At 56.5% G+C, this 14,524-nt stretch overlaps 1 protein-coding gene across 6 annotated transcripts in view; it reads left to right on the top strand.

Moving 5' to 3' along the window:
* Window positions 1-7: 7 nt before the first annotated feature.
* The window catches only part of CELF5 (CUGBP, Elav-like family member 5), a 45,822-nt gene continuing 31,305 nt past the window's right edge, over window positions 8-14,524 (top strand). For all 6 annotated transcript variants that reach the window (XM_019550574.1, XM_019550572.1, XM_019550576.1 and 3 more), the window contains exons 1-2: window positions 8-295; window positions 10,395-10,477. In XM_019550574.1, coding sequence (XP_019406119.1) covers window positions 28-295; window positions 10,395-10,477 — 351 coding nt within the window. In that variant the 5' untranslated portion in view covers window positions 8-27. The remainder of the gene's footprint in view (window positions 296-10,394; window positions 10,478-14,524) is intronic.

Below are 14,524 nucleotides of genomic sequence, written 5' to 3'. Positions count from 1 at the left end.
GCCGAGCAGCCCGCGCCGCGGCCGGGCATGGCCAGACTCAGCGAGGGCGAGGCGAGGAGGCAGCCGCAGCCGCAGCTCCTGCAGCCCCGAGCCGCCCCCATGAGCGGCAGCGGCGGCAGCTCCGAGCCCCCCGCGCCGCAGCCGGACAGCATGAAGGACCTGGATGCCATCAAGCTCTTCGTGGGGCAGATCCCCCGCAACCTGGAGGAGCGCGACCTCAAGCCCCTCTTCGAGCAGTTCGGCAAGATCTACGAGCTCACCGTGCTCAAGGACCGCTACACCGGCATGCACAAGGGTGAGCGCCGCCCCTGCCTCTGCCCCACAGCGCCCTGCCCCTAGCTCCTACCCCCGGTTCCTTGCCCCTGCCCAGCAGACCCCAGCCCGCTGCCTTTCGGGCTCGGTTCCACCCGGGAACTCCCCCCCGCTCCAGCCCCCACCACAGCATTGCCCTGGGGTGCTCGCGAAGGGCCCGTGGGCTCCCCAGCCCCCTTGCCCCAGGTGCCACACGTGAGGTTTCCCAAGACAGGGCAGAGCAATGGGATCGGAGACACCAGGATGCCCCCCCCACCTTGGGGGTCCTCCTGCTGTCCCCAGGGTGCCTTGTAGCTCCCCCCTGCCCCGCAGCTGGGCTTGGGCGATGCTCGGAGAAGGGCAGAAGCCCCTTGCGCGCGCATGCACGCAGCCCGAGGGTTGCAGCGAGGAGCCGTAGCCATCGGGCACCGTTGCCATGGAAGGCGGTCGCATTCGGTCCTGCTGGAAGCCGGGGGGGGGGGGGGCTCTGAGGTTCCTCGCATAGGCACTAATTAACCTGTGCGGCTGGCGGCAATTAGCGGCATGGCATCACAGCGCCTCACTGGCCAGGCGCTGTGAAATGTCTCTGCGTGGAGGTGGCGAGAGCGGGCATGGGGCTGGGGAGCCGGCGCCTGCTTCAGATCCGTTTCCCACGCAGCTGGAAAGCTGCTCGTGGGGAAGCTCTGGGCTGTGGCACGAGCTGGGCCGCGCCGCGGGGGTCTCTGCAAGGCGAGGGGAGGGCAGGTGGGATGCTCGGATGCTGTCGGCTTTTGCCAAGCAGGTAGATGGGGGGGAGTTGGGTTCTTGCTGGCTCCTGCTTCCCATCTGGGTGGGAGTGGATGTGGGGGGCCTCCCTTGAAGGCAGGGTACCTCTGGAGGGGGGGTGGGAAGGAGCCCAGGGCTCGCCTGCTCCTTGCTGTAGCGATCCACCCAAATCCCAGCCTGCAAGTCCTTTCTGTAATGCAGGGGAGTGGGAAAAGTCATGTTACCCTGCTCTGCGTTCAGCTCCCCGGGCCTAGGGGCTGGCATGTGGGACACGGGGGGGATGCAGGTGGCCCAGGCTGAGGCCGTGGAGCCTCGTTGGAGTCAGTGGGCTCAGCAGAGGAAGGCCCCGCGGGCCTGGCACTGCGGCCTCAGACCTGCTCCCAGGCTCTGGCAACACTGCAGCATTAAAACCTGCCTGACAAACACCATAATCTGCCAATCCATTGTTTCCAGTGGATAAAGGGCTTTGCTGAGCCGCTGCAGGCACCGTGGGTTGCCAACAAGTTGGGGGGAAGCTCGTTTAGCTGCCCTTGGGGTGCGGCTTGTTAGATCCGAGGCTCTCGGGGCTTGGCGCGTTGGGAGAATCCAGCTCTGTTGGGCACAACGAAGCCAAGCCTGCCCCCAAGGGTGAGCTCACCCCCCTGGAAAGGCTGGGAAGGGATTCAAGGAGCTGTCTTCCAACATGTCCTAGCTGCCGAAGCCCTGTTTGCTTGGCACGTCCAAAACCAGACGATAAGGGGCAGCCCATAGGTACCATGGAAGCTGCCAGTGAGTAGGATGGCCCCGGGCACCCTGGGGTGCTCTGTGACATGCTCATGTGGTGCTGTTTGCGGGGTGAGAGGTAGATTTGGTGCCTGTGAGTTTAGAGGAAATCAGAAGTGAAACCCCCAAGGTTGTAGAGTCCCCGGGGCCACTTGCTGGCTACCAGCCAGACAGAGCCAAGGGTGACAGCAGGAAAGGTGATGGGGGTGTATCCCAGCTTAGGACCTGAGGAATAGGGAGATCATCTCCCACGAATTCGGCCCTGCAACCGCATCTCTCTCGCTGGCGATTTTCAGCCTGTTGTTGGTTTGGGGGCCGGTGCGTGCCTGTGTCTCTGAGCAAACCTGTTACCATCTGCTGGCAGCCAGGCTTGGAAAGGCAGAAAGGAGGTGGATGGGGCGGGAGCGTGAATCCATGGCACATTTCATTACAATCGACACGTTAAATATAGGCTGCGGGTGTAGGCTGAGGTCAGGGATCTGCCGTGTGGATGTGGAAATCAGGGATGAGGGACAGCGCCGGCATTCACCCGATCCTTGCGACATGAACTGGCTGCTGAACGCTGGGTGCCAGGAACAAGAAAACCTGGCCCAGTTGGCACTGACATTTGGGGAGAGGCCTGGGTGGTGCCTAGCTCTTGAGTCGTCTTTCCAGGGAAGCAGGGTTGCAAGTCCAGGCTGCCAGTAGCATTTATTACCCGGTTATTTCCAAGGCTTCTGTTTCTTCTTCCTGCCCTGCTGTATGCCAAGATAAAGTTTGGGCTGCTTTCCCAGTAACAGGTTTCATGATGATGACTCTTCTCTATTATGACGTGTGCTCTTCGAAGGTGCCCGTTGAATGCACTTTACGTGGCTTAAGTGAGAACGTCCCCCCACCTCCTCCAAACAAGGGGCCAATTTTCCAAACTGCAAAGCTGTAATGCCCGCCAACTTCCATATAGGCATCGAGGATGCTCGTCTTCTCATAGGATCAGGCCCACCGAAAGTCTGCAGCTAGAGAGGTCGGGGGTCTGACCGCCTGGGATTTTGTAGCCAGCAATCGATAGAAAGCCTGGGTAATGCTATTGAATCGCTCCCCTGGCCTCCAGGCCTCCTCCTTCTCTGGGGACTTTCTCCTTCCCTTCCTGCTCTGAGACCTGACAGACTCGCCACAGCCACGGGCAGCTTCCCACCTCCCATTAGTGCCTGTTCTCTGGTGCAACGCTTCTACGGTCGCATTAACGGCTCAGCGCTAATGCCTCAACAACCTGTACGGGAGCTGGCGCTGCCCCGGTTCCCCCGGCATTAGTCATGATGCAGTTTTTCTATTTATGTTAATCACCGATGCATTTGCATGGTAATGGCAATATTTGTCTTAAAGCCGCGCTTGCCGAGGGAGGAGAGGGGAGGAGTGTTGAGCACATGCTGCCGGGAGTGCGTGAGCGGGGAGAGCAGAAAGAAAGATCTCGGCCTGGAAGGACCCAGGCCTGGGCAAAAGGGGGCTTCTGCTGCCAGCTGGCTTTCCTGGTGGTCTCGGGGCGGAGAGGCTGTGACGCCGAGCTGAACCCTGGGGGAGGTACGGCAGAGGCAGGAGGGATGGTGTTGGCGTGGGTGTGCAAATAGGTGTGTGGCTTTATAGTGGGCAGTCTCCGGCCTTGCCTGCCCCTTTTCTAGCTGTGCTCTTTGCTCAGGCCTTGGGTATGCTGATAACCAAGCAATGTGGCAGCTTGACACGCCGGGGATCTCGCAGGCCACCATCCTCTCTTGAATCCAAGTGGAGAGAAATGGGAACAGTTGGGGGCAATCATCCTTGGTCCAGGAGCTGGGCTGAAGACACTCATTTGCAGCAAGGCTCCTGCTTGCTGGGGTCCTGGGGGGCTGAGCTGAACAAGGCTGGAACCTTTCGGCAGGGGAAATGGCCTGGGAAGGTGCTGCACGGAAAGGCAATGGTGTTATCAGCCTGTCTACAACGGAGGTCCCGATGGCTGGTAACCCTCCACGATCCTGCTCTGGAGAAGTGTGGGGGGCATTAACTTCAGCAGGCCTCTAAGTCTCCCCCTCACTCTTTTGGTTGCTTGCCATCTCCTCCCTTCTGCCCCAAGTTCCCGTGTCTGGCTGCAGGCTGCAAAACACCCGCAGCCGCCTGTCAGCGCCTGGCCAAGTCCCCCTTATCTCATTGGGAGGTTTAATGAACTAATTACTGCTTGCGTGGTGTCTGGCAGCTCCGGTACGGCTAGGTGCTGTTGGCCGGGGAAGTATGGGATCAGGATGAATCTACCCTCGCGCAGCCACGTCTAATGGGCACCTTCATGCTACGGCTTGGATGTGGCCTCTGCCCTCTTTCTTCTTCTCAACCCAGGCTGAGAGGTCCTGCAGCAGGCTCTTGCAGCCTGGCTCTGCCCTCTTCTTCCGGCTCCCAGAAGAACTGGCGAGTGGACCGGGGATTGTTCTCGCTTTCTCAGGGTGCCTGGCTGCTTCACTGGTCTCTCCAGTCCACTGGGTGTTTGGGGGCTATCCCAGCTGGTGAGTGGGCCACGGGCAAGTACAGTCCGGATGCAGCCGTGTTCTGCTTCTTCCACCCACGGGCCAGTGCAGAGCCAAGAGTGGCAGGAGCTTGGCCAAGCTCTCTATTTTGAAGGTGAATTTAAGACACTGAGGAGTTGTTGAGAACACATTTGCAGACCTCGGGATAACTTGTTCCCCGCCCTCCACTTGGGCCTGCCTTAGCCCAGTTGGGCTGGGGGAGTTGCCAGTCTTTCTGACACCGATGCCACCCAGGTGGGGTTGGAGAAAAGCAGAAGGGTCCAAGGATCGACAGCTGCCAGCGTTCCCTGCTGCCTCCTGGGTCTCAGCAAGGTGAGGGGACGTGGTGGGAGCCGTGGTTTCACCCTGCCACCCACGTGGTAGCTCTGGCATTAGCAAAGATGGGGATCGTTTCCTGGGATCCCACACTGAGCAATTCCCACCCGTTCGCATCTTCTCGCCCATCCCACCCCGGCTTGGATCGGGGACAGTGGGAGACAGTTCTCTTCTCAGATCTGGAGGTGATCAGGCCAGAGAAAGCATGCAGGAGCCTGAGAGACCTGCCACCCCCAGGCATGCGGGGTCCCTGAGTCGGGGTGGAGGAACTGCCCTGCCCTGCGTGAGCTTTCCCACGGCTTTGTTGCACCATCGGGGGGGAAGACATGGATCTGACAAGGGCATTGGTGAGAGGGGTGATGCATCTGGCATCCTATGGCTGGTGGCAGGGCATTAAATAGCGAGTTAGTTTGCAATGGGGACAATCTCTCAAAGGACAAGGGAGGATTGTCACTGTGTGACTAGGCCAGTGATTCTCAGCCAGGGCACACCGTGTGATCCTTTTAAGGGTGCCTTGCCATAGTAGTACTGTTTGGTGTGCAAATGCCCACGCACCTTTCTCAAGATAAACTCGGAGGTTTTAGATAGGAACCATCGAAACCATGTTGCTCTGTCAAGTCTGCCTGAGGCCTTTGCAAGAGGAGAATTGCTTTATTATTATTATTTTTTTTGTAGTCAAGAAATGAGCAAAAGCTCTGAGCTGGCATTTTCCAAAGGGGGTTGAGAGCCGCTGAAGTAGGCACTGAGGAGGCTGCAAGGTCCTGACCCTATCCCTGCCTGTATTTTCGGTGAGGATTGGTGCAGTCAAAGTGGGATTGACACCTGGAAGAACTCAAGATCTGGTTCAAGTCTGAGGAGCAGCAATATGTGGGTGGGTGCGACCATCTGGTTAGGGGCAGCTGGGAGCATGGGGCCAAGAGAAGCCTGCTGGACCATAAGGTCTAGGCTCTGGCATTTCCAGGCCACGGTTTGATCCAAAATCCCTGCGTCAGACCCTCGCATTTGACTACAAGGCACAAAACTCAAGACACTAAGACCACCATCCAGCAGGACATAGGCAAAGATGGGACTGAGAGCACAGCCACTGCCAGGACAGGGAAGGGACTGGGTAATAGCCCCTTTGAGCATCCTGGGGAGGGGACGATGCTCCGCTCCCCTTCCTTGCTGGTCTGTCTGCAGGGAAGACTTCCTCCCCGTGCTCCATGCATGGCAGTGAGTGTTACATTTGCCACTGGATATTTGAACACGCAGGTAACAAGGACCCTGCGCCTGGGTGTCGGGGCTGGATCCTGCTTCCGCTGAAGCTGCTGGCAAAACTCCCGCTGACCTCGGTGCCTCCAATCCTCCGCTTGCCATTCCTCTTTGGCCATTTCCTCCCCATCGAATTACCGGGGGCTGATTGGATTGCAGCCTGCTTAGCCGCATAGTTGCTTTTTAAAATCTCCTTTGCTCGATATTAAAAATAGCCCCAGGCCTGGACCCAGGATGCCATTTGGAGCATGCCCAGTGGTGGAGGCCGGGCGCAGTGAAGGATGCCCGGTCCGAGCAGTCTGCTCCCACCTGTGGTTGCAAAGTGGACGGCAGTGACTTGCAGGCAGGGAGAAAGAGGTACATAGGATGGGGGCGGGGAGCAGGCTAAGTCATCACTGCAATGAAGCCCTGGTCCAGCAATGTGCTTTCTACTCCCTGCCACAGCGGTGGAAGAGAAACCCCTGACCCGTGGGCGATCTGCTCGTGCACGCTCACCTTGGATAACATGGAGCTCGTTCTTATGTTTTTGGAGACTCCCCATCTTGATCCGTCTCGTGCAGCACAAGCACGCATGAAAAAGCTGCCAAATCTGCCTATATCTCTCTTGCGATGCTCGCCTGGGCTTGGGGGAGGGGAGGAACAAACAGATGTCTTTCACCCTCCGAGCAGGGGCGTGTAGGGAGAAAAAAAGCTTTTTAATGCTGTGCCGGAGCAGCAGGATGAGAAGAAAAAAAAAAACTCCAGTGTGTTTGGATTACAGGGGAGAGGAGGGAGCTGGCATGGAAAATATCCCACCCAGCCCCATCTCCTGGCTGCAGTGGCTCCCCTAAAATGCCCTAGACTGCGAGATTTGAAATGCAACAGGAGTCTGGCTGGTTTTTGTAGTGAAAGCGTGTTTTTTTAGCAAGAGGCTGGGTGTTTTGCAGGTGATCTCTTTTGCCGGACAGCTGGGGGGAGAGAGAGCCAGGCTTTTGGGTACCAAGTGTCCTTCAGGATCTGTACAACTGATGGAATAAAACCCGTTGCCCACAAAACTACTTGCTTCTTGCATTTGTCCCGGACCATTGTCTTTCCTGCCCAGTGCAGGGGACTGGACCTGATGATCTTCCATGATCCCATCCAGCCCCTCAGTCTATGAACCATCAGGCTACAACACTGCTGTGCCAGGCACTGTCTTAGGCAGAGAGGCCTTGGGAATGGGTACCTTGCATCCGCCAGGGGACACCGGGGACTCTGGATTTGCTGGTCACGGTGGGAAATCTTTGTGCTCGGTTTTGTCCCTCTGCTAGAGCTGGCCTTTGCAATGTGCTCGGGGGTCTGTGGATGTGGCCGGAAATATTGCATGAAGGCTGAGGGGGAGTTTGCGTAGGAGCAGCCAGGGTTGATGCTCGCGATTGGGCCGGCGTTTGCTTCTGCAAGCTTCTCTTTGCAGCGGTCGGGGCTGGGATCGGGACCTTTGGTGGCTCATCCCTACCACGCTGAGCCAGGCGAACACTGGAAACCACTCTGCCACTGTCTGCCTGGTGCTGATGTGGATGAGTTTGAACCCAGCGTGGCTCCCCGTCCCCAGACACCCACCCTTAACTGCTGTCTTGTCCCCCTACGTGCCTCTAAGCTGGTGCAGGGGCACAGTGGTAGGGCAGTGGCTGGAAGGTTTCTCTGTCCTCTGCACTGCTTGCGTGTCTCCTGTGGATTAACAAGGGCTTGAATTTTCTGGGCCCCTCTCACCAGTGCTGACCAGTGAAATGCTGGCGAAATAACCACACACTGGTTGCACGTGCCAGGGGGAAGAGCAGAGCCTGGATCTGAAGCCAGCTGGCCCCTGGGTGCTCGCCCTGTCCCTGAGCCCCTTGGGAGTTTGGGCGTTACATGGCCAATCTCTAGCTGCAAGCAGTGCGGGGACCGTGTCTTGAGGGAATTCCCTGCTGCAATTTATCCCTGCTCAGACATGCGCTCAGGCCCAGATCCTGGTCTTCCAGCAGCAATTGCACCCTTGACTTGAGCGGGACCAGCAGCGAGAGCTTTGAAATGCTCCATTCAACCCAGCTCTGTGGCTCGTAGCATGTTACCGTCCCTCTGGGAGGCGGGGGCTGGGATTCAGCTGTTGTGTGCCCCCAGCCAAGCCCCTTGCTCTGTCTCCTCCAGGCCTTTGTCTCATCCCATTGGGTTGTAAGCTCATTGGGCTGAGGACTGCTATGCTACAAATGATGTCAGGCAAGAGAAGAGGCAGGGGCCGTCTGAACAGTTGCGTTGGGTCCCGTGAACTTGTAGTGAAAGATTTAAGTGTATTTAAATGACTGGCAGCTGGTCTCACAATGTTCACCCATCCAGGGGGCTCACGCTCCCCCCACTCCGGAGCTGGCAGCTGACCACAGAGGCTGTTCTGGGGTTCACCAGCAGATTCACATGGGTGGGGTGTGTTCAATGCCATCCCCCTGCTTCACTGTACACAAGGCTTGTGCTCCCAAGCACCTACCTCCATGTTAATAATGGGACTCGGGTTCCTAAATCACTTTGGTACTGTTGAAAATTGAACATGCACTCAGAGCTGTGGCTGGATTGTCCAGGATCCTGCGCTAGGGGCAGATTGTTGCGTGAGAGACAAGTACGTCCGTCTTTCTCCCGGTCCTGTGACATTTAGGTATATTAGCTAGGAAGCCAGAGTCTCGATGTGGTGCATCTCATCTCCCATTCTCCGTCTGGGCAATGAAGGCTCTTAATTGCCTGTCGGAGAAGTTTAATATTCACACGGTGTTTTTTTTCTAGCAAGAGCTGCAGGGTCAGGTATATTTACTTGGCAGAGGCAGCGTATTGAAGGAGGCTTTGTCTTGGGACCACGCAGGGGATAAGGGAGCTCTCCAATGGGAAATGTCCTGTGCTCTTCGCTTCGGGTTGGGATAGAAAGGGGGGTTGAGATACGAGGCTGAATGAGCCGAATCCTGCCACCCTTGCTCGCCCGAGCTGGAATTGTTTGCACCCGAATGCAAGAGAGCAGAGCGAAGGGTGGCGAGGCACGTGAGCTCGGTGGGATTGGGTCCCTTCTCCGGGCTGAGTGCATCCAGAGAGCTCTGGCACAGAGATGTGTCCGGGAGGGCCAGCTCTGCCTTCACCTTGTGACACAATTTGGCCCGCAGCGAGCTGCCAGTGGGACGGGAAGGGCAGAAGGAACGCGCATCTGCCAGCCCTGGAGTCTGTTCCCCAGCTGTCTGCCCAGACTCGTGACATGGGGCTGGCGGTCCTGGGCTCCCTGCCCTTCCCTGCGGAGATGACTCCACAACCAGCCAGTTCCTCGGTGTTGTCCCGTTGCTCCATCCTTGAAACAATTCATATGGTCGCAGACAATGAGGGTTGAAGGGATCTCGGGGGGTCGCATCTAGCCCAGCCCCCTGCTCCAAGCAGGACCAGCCCCAACTACATCATCCCAGCCAAGGCTTTGTCTACCTGGGTCTTAAAAACCTCCAAGGATGGAGATTGCACCACCTCTTCGGGTAACCTCTTCTAGTGTTTTCCTAGGGAGATTTTTTTTCCTAATATCCAACCTAACCTTCCCTTGCTGCAACTGGAGCCCATTGCTCCTTGCCCTGGTTGCCCCCACTGAGAACAGCTCAGCTCCATCCTCTTTGCAACGCCCTTGCAGGCAGTTGAAGGCTGCTATTCAATCCCCCTCGGTCTTCTCTTTTGCAGACTCAATAATTCCTCCTCTCTTTGCCCTGATGCCTTTTAAATCCATAGAGGTGACCCGCACCTCTCCCCAGGATTTTGGGCAGAGATGTCAGTCCAGTCTTGATTGAAACCGTCAAGATCTGCCCCGTATTTTGACTGCTCGATACAGCCTCAGGAGCATTCCTGTTTGGGTTGCTCAGTGTTTCCATCCAAGCATGCGTGTCAGGGTAGCGGGATGGAGAGAGGGTGCAGAGAACCGAGGCTGTTCTTGCCAGGGATCCTGGCTACCAGAGATCCCCTTCCTTTTCCCCTGAGACATGATGCTTCTTAACCTAAAGTCTGGCCGTGGCCCACTTGTATCTAAACTCCTGGCCCTACTGCTGATTTCCAAGCCTCCTTCCCTGACTTTCAGGCCAGTTCAACCATCGGATGCATTCATTTGCATTTTGCCTTGGCTCTGGTGGGCTTTGGATTGGGTCCCTTGGTCCTGCTGTGTTGCTCCTCTGGAGTGCTTCTTCACTGGAGTTCACAGCACGGCCCGATTTAGCAACATCTGTGCTTCTCATTAACAAGCCTTCACCCCCCTTCATTGCAGGTAATGAATAAAGATGTTAAATAAAAACCTAGGCCTGACAGCAGCACTGCCTCTGGCCTGCTCCTCTCTGGGCTCGGTCCGGGGGTGGAGCAGCGGGCCGCGGGCTGGGTGGAGGATGGGGAAGTCCCGTAGCCCAGGGACCAGAGATGCATGCTGCTGTTGCGGCTGCATGGGGAGGAGGCGAGCTGGCCCTTGTGCATCTAATTTGGCGTTTGCTGTCTCCCCCGCAGGCTGCGCGTTTCTCACGTACTGTGCCAGAGACTCTGCCATCAAAGCCCAGACTGCGCTCCACGAACAGAAGACTTTGCCAGGGGTAAGCCCCGACGGGGAATGAATGATGCTCTGTGGGTTTGTTGGTTTGGGCCGGGACCACGCACCCAAGAGGCTGGTTGGAGCAGGGAACAGGGGCCAAACCTGCGGGGTCTGTTCCTGGGCTTGTCAGCATGGCTGCGTGTCCTCAAACACATTATTTTGCTGCTCTGGGCTTCAGTTCCTCTGTCTGTAAAATGGGCTCCAGTGCTGTTTACCCCCATTGCCCTGCTCCCAGCAATCTGACAGGTAGGAGATGTAGCCCAGGAGGCTGGTACTGTCTCTAGGGTGGCAGCCCTGGTTGGGGAAGCGACACAACATTGCGCTCAATAAGAAGTCATCAGTGGGGCAATGGCTAGAGCAGGAAGGGGTATCAAGTGGGGTTCCCCAGGGTCCGGTATCATTTAATATCTACATTAATGATTTAGATGATTGGATGGGGTGGAGTGCATGCTTGGCAAATTTGCAGATGGCACCACGCTAAGTGGAGTTGCAGGCACTCCAGAAGGGCAGGGTTAGGATCCAGACTGACCCGGATGTACTGGAGAAATGTTCCTCAATTGATCAGATGAAGTTCAACCAGGACAAGTGCAACATCCTGCACTTGGGACAAAATAATCACACACATAGATTGGGGGAGTGGGGGATGAGTGCCTGACTGCAGCACCGCGGAGAAGGACCAGGAGGTTACAGTAGACCGCAAGCTGAATATGAGCCAAGAGTGTGCTCTTGTTGCCAAAGGCTAACAAGCTTCCTGGGTTGTATACATGGGAGAGTTGCTTGCAGGTCAAGGGAAGGGATGATTCACCTCTATTCAGCCCTGGGGAGGCCTCACCTGGAGTCCTGTGTCCAGTTTTGGGGACTTCAAGAAGGATGTGGACAGATTGGAGAGTCACAAGTGCAGAGCAATGAAAGTAGAGACGTGGGGAAATGCGGCTTATGAGGACATGTTGGAAGAAGTAGGGTGATTTGGTCTAGAGAAAAGAAGACCAAGGGGGGTTTGAGATACCTGAAGGGCGATTACAGAGCATGGAGATGGACTTTTCTCCAGGGCCTCGGGACAGGATGAGGAGCAATGGGCCTTAAGCTTCAGTGGGGGCATTTGAGGTTGGAGAGGAGGAATTTCCTGACCATGAGGGTGGTCAAGCATTGGAAAAGTGGCCCTGAGAATTTGGATGGACACTTGTCTGGGCTGGTTTTAGTCGGGGATGACCCTGCTTGAAGCAGGGGGCTGGATGAGATGGGACCTCATGAGGTCCCTTCCCACCCGACTTTCCTATCATCCCAGTGCAAGAGGCTGAGACCTCTCCCCAAAGGCCCAGGACTTCTTTGCACAGCAGCGCCTGTACCTTGCATGTCTCCTCGCAGCCCCCAAATGGCTGCAAGCGCCATTCCCGACCGGGGCTTGGCCCTGCAGGGCAATGGTCCAGACTGGCCCCATCAAGGAGGTTGTTCCCTGTGCCAGCCTATTGCCTGGTGGCAGGAGAATCGAGGCTGTGCTTGCATCCCCTCTGCACCTGGGGTCTGAGCCAGCCAGGGGGAGGACTCAGGGACTTAGGAGCTCACAGAGAGCTAGAGTAATTTTTAACACTATCCTTAACCACCTGCCCTCTTTGACCTCTTCTGGCCCCGAAGCCTTCCCTAACTGTCGCCCAGCCCCTTGCTTTGTGCCGCTCATTTTCTGCATGGGCTGGTGTTTGCTTTTCAGGGCAGGAAAGCACACGTGATTTAATTACAGCCTAATGGAGGCTCTTTGGGAAGCTGCCTTCACCCGTCTTGGCAGTGGCTGGTCCAGGTTATTTTAGGGCATGGAGGAGAGTGCAGAGAAAGAACTGCTTGAATCTCATTTGACTTAATTGTCTTTGGGGATGGGCCGGGCTGCGCCGGAGAAGGAAGTACGGGCTTTCAGAGGCGTGAGGCAGCTTGGGGGAGTCTGCTCTGGGAAGCCAGCAGGATTTAGGCGCTTTGGGGAAATGTTACCCCCTTGCTTTGTTGTGCAGCAACTCAGCCATGCCAGCGGGCAGAAGCCTTTACCGCTTGGGGCCGGAGGTGTTAGGTGCCTCTCAACATGCACCGCTTGCAGATTGTCAGCATAGAAACCAGGGATTAGGATGGTCCACGGAGAACACATTGGCTTCTCTGTCTCCTAATCCAGACATCTTGACCCAGCGGGGAGATTGCACCGTGGCTCGGCAGGGTAGAGCAATCGTTCGGATGAATGCAGGCTCCTGCCCTGGTGCTTCCAACAGTGGGGCACTAAAATGTAATGCCCTGAACCATCAACTCATCCAGAAGCTTTGCAGAGTGGACATGAGACATGGCCGTGTGGACACGGTGACAGTCGCCCCTGGGGCTGGCTTTTGTCTTTGTGCCGTGGGACCAAGACGCTGCCCCTTTTGCTGCCCGTTGCTCATGACTGGCATTGCAAATGGTGGCTGCAGTAAAGAGGAAAAGGTCCTCTCTGCATCTCAAGCTAGCATGGCTTATAACATCTGTGTAGGGTACCTTGAACCTGAACCTGTGCCCAGGACCACCAGCTGCTGTGTTGAAAGAGAGAGGCTGGGATCATATAAGTGACTGAGAAGGAACAAGGGTGCCTTTCCCCTCCAGAGGTTTCTGGTTACAGGCTGGATTTTTATCATCCGATGGGCATTTATTAGTGTGAGTGTGTTGGCTTTGCTGCATTTTGCAGGGGATCACTGCCCGTGTCTCAAAAGCAGCCACCACGGGTGCCATTCATTGTTTCTCTCTTTCCCTGCATTGACTGTGTCAGTGCAGAGAGCAATATTGGGGGTTCATGACCATGGGTAAGGACCTGTGGGTTTCTCAGCCTGGTCTGGGGGCTCGACAAAGGTTGGATGCAAAAGGGAATTGGCAGCGTGACCTGGGGGCTCCAGCCCACTGCCTCTCCAGTATAACCCCCTGGCAGCCGGTCTGATTGCACGAGAGAAATGCAACCCTTTCAAGGCAGATAAAGTTCAGCCCCATTTCCTGGCTTGTCCTTGGCTCAACAGGGCAGCGTCTTACAGACCTTCCTGCCTTGAGCGACCCAACCATGATGACGTCTCAGTCCCTGGAGGGCAATGGTGTCTTGTTAGGACCACATTTGCTGACCCAGGCTTTCTCTTTCCCTCTGGGGCTCTTGAAATCTCAAACCAGCACCTTCCAGTTTAGCCAGGGTGGGCTTGTTGCCCCTCAGCCTGACACCATCCGCCAGATAAGAGCACCATTCGGAGATCTGTGCTCTAGCTGGCATGGATTGGCAGGTGGACAAAAGTTCATCTTTCAGGGCACGGGGTTCCTGAAGGATTTGCATTTGTGCTTAAGGCAGCCCAGGCCTGGATGGGGCAATGAAAAGCAGTGTAAGGTGCTGGAGGAAGCAGTGGCGGGCCGGTTACCTCCAGATGGAGTCATCTGTTAATAAAAGGGCGAAGAGGCCCCTGGTTGCATTCGGGGTCTGGAGTGCATGGAGCAGGATGGAGATCGTGACAGCTAATCCTGGCCCCAGAGCCCTCAGACACAGCAGCTGCGGACCCCTTTCTTGGCAAGGTGGGTGAGGCTCACGCTCCATCCGCCTGCCGTCTCCACCAAGTCAGCGCAGCAGTGGCTGGCACTGCCCTGCAAGGGTAGGCTGTCGACTTCCTGGTCCTCATCCCCAGCAGAGAAACCAAAGAGCCAAGAGGGAATCTTTCCTGCAAAGCCCAAGATCATGCAAAGATAGAAATGGGCAGCAGCTCCATTCCCTTCCCACGAGCAGCTTGCTGGCCTGGGTAGCCGTGGTCCAGCAGCATCTCTCTAGCACCAGAAGGATATGGGAGCTTTGGATCCGAGCAGCAGAGAATCCAGCCCTGAAGCCACCTCCGGAAGCTACCGAACTCCTCCGGTGCTGGCCCGCATGTAGGAGCAATGCACATCCCCCCCCACCTCCCTGCTCCCCGGAGCGCTTATCCCTGGCTGGCTGAGGTGATATTATATCTCAATAACCCATGCCTTTTATTTTGCAACTGTGCCCGAGCTTCTGAAAGGAACCGGAGAGGTTATTAATGACATG

Source organism: Crocodylus porosus, unplaced genomic scaffold, assembly GCF_001723895.1.
Source record: "Crocodylus porosus isolate Cpor-Errol unplaced genomic scaffold, CroPor_comp1, whole genome shotgun sequence".
Classification (NCBI taxonomy): domain Eukaryota; kingdom Metazoa; phylum Chordata; order Crocodylia; family Crocodylidae; genus Crocodylus; species Crocodylus porosus.
This window is presented reverse-complemented; position numbering and strand designations above follow the sequence as displayed.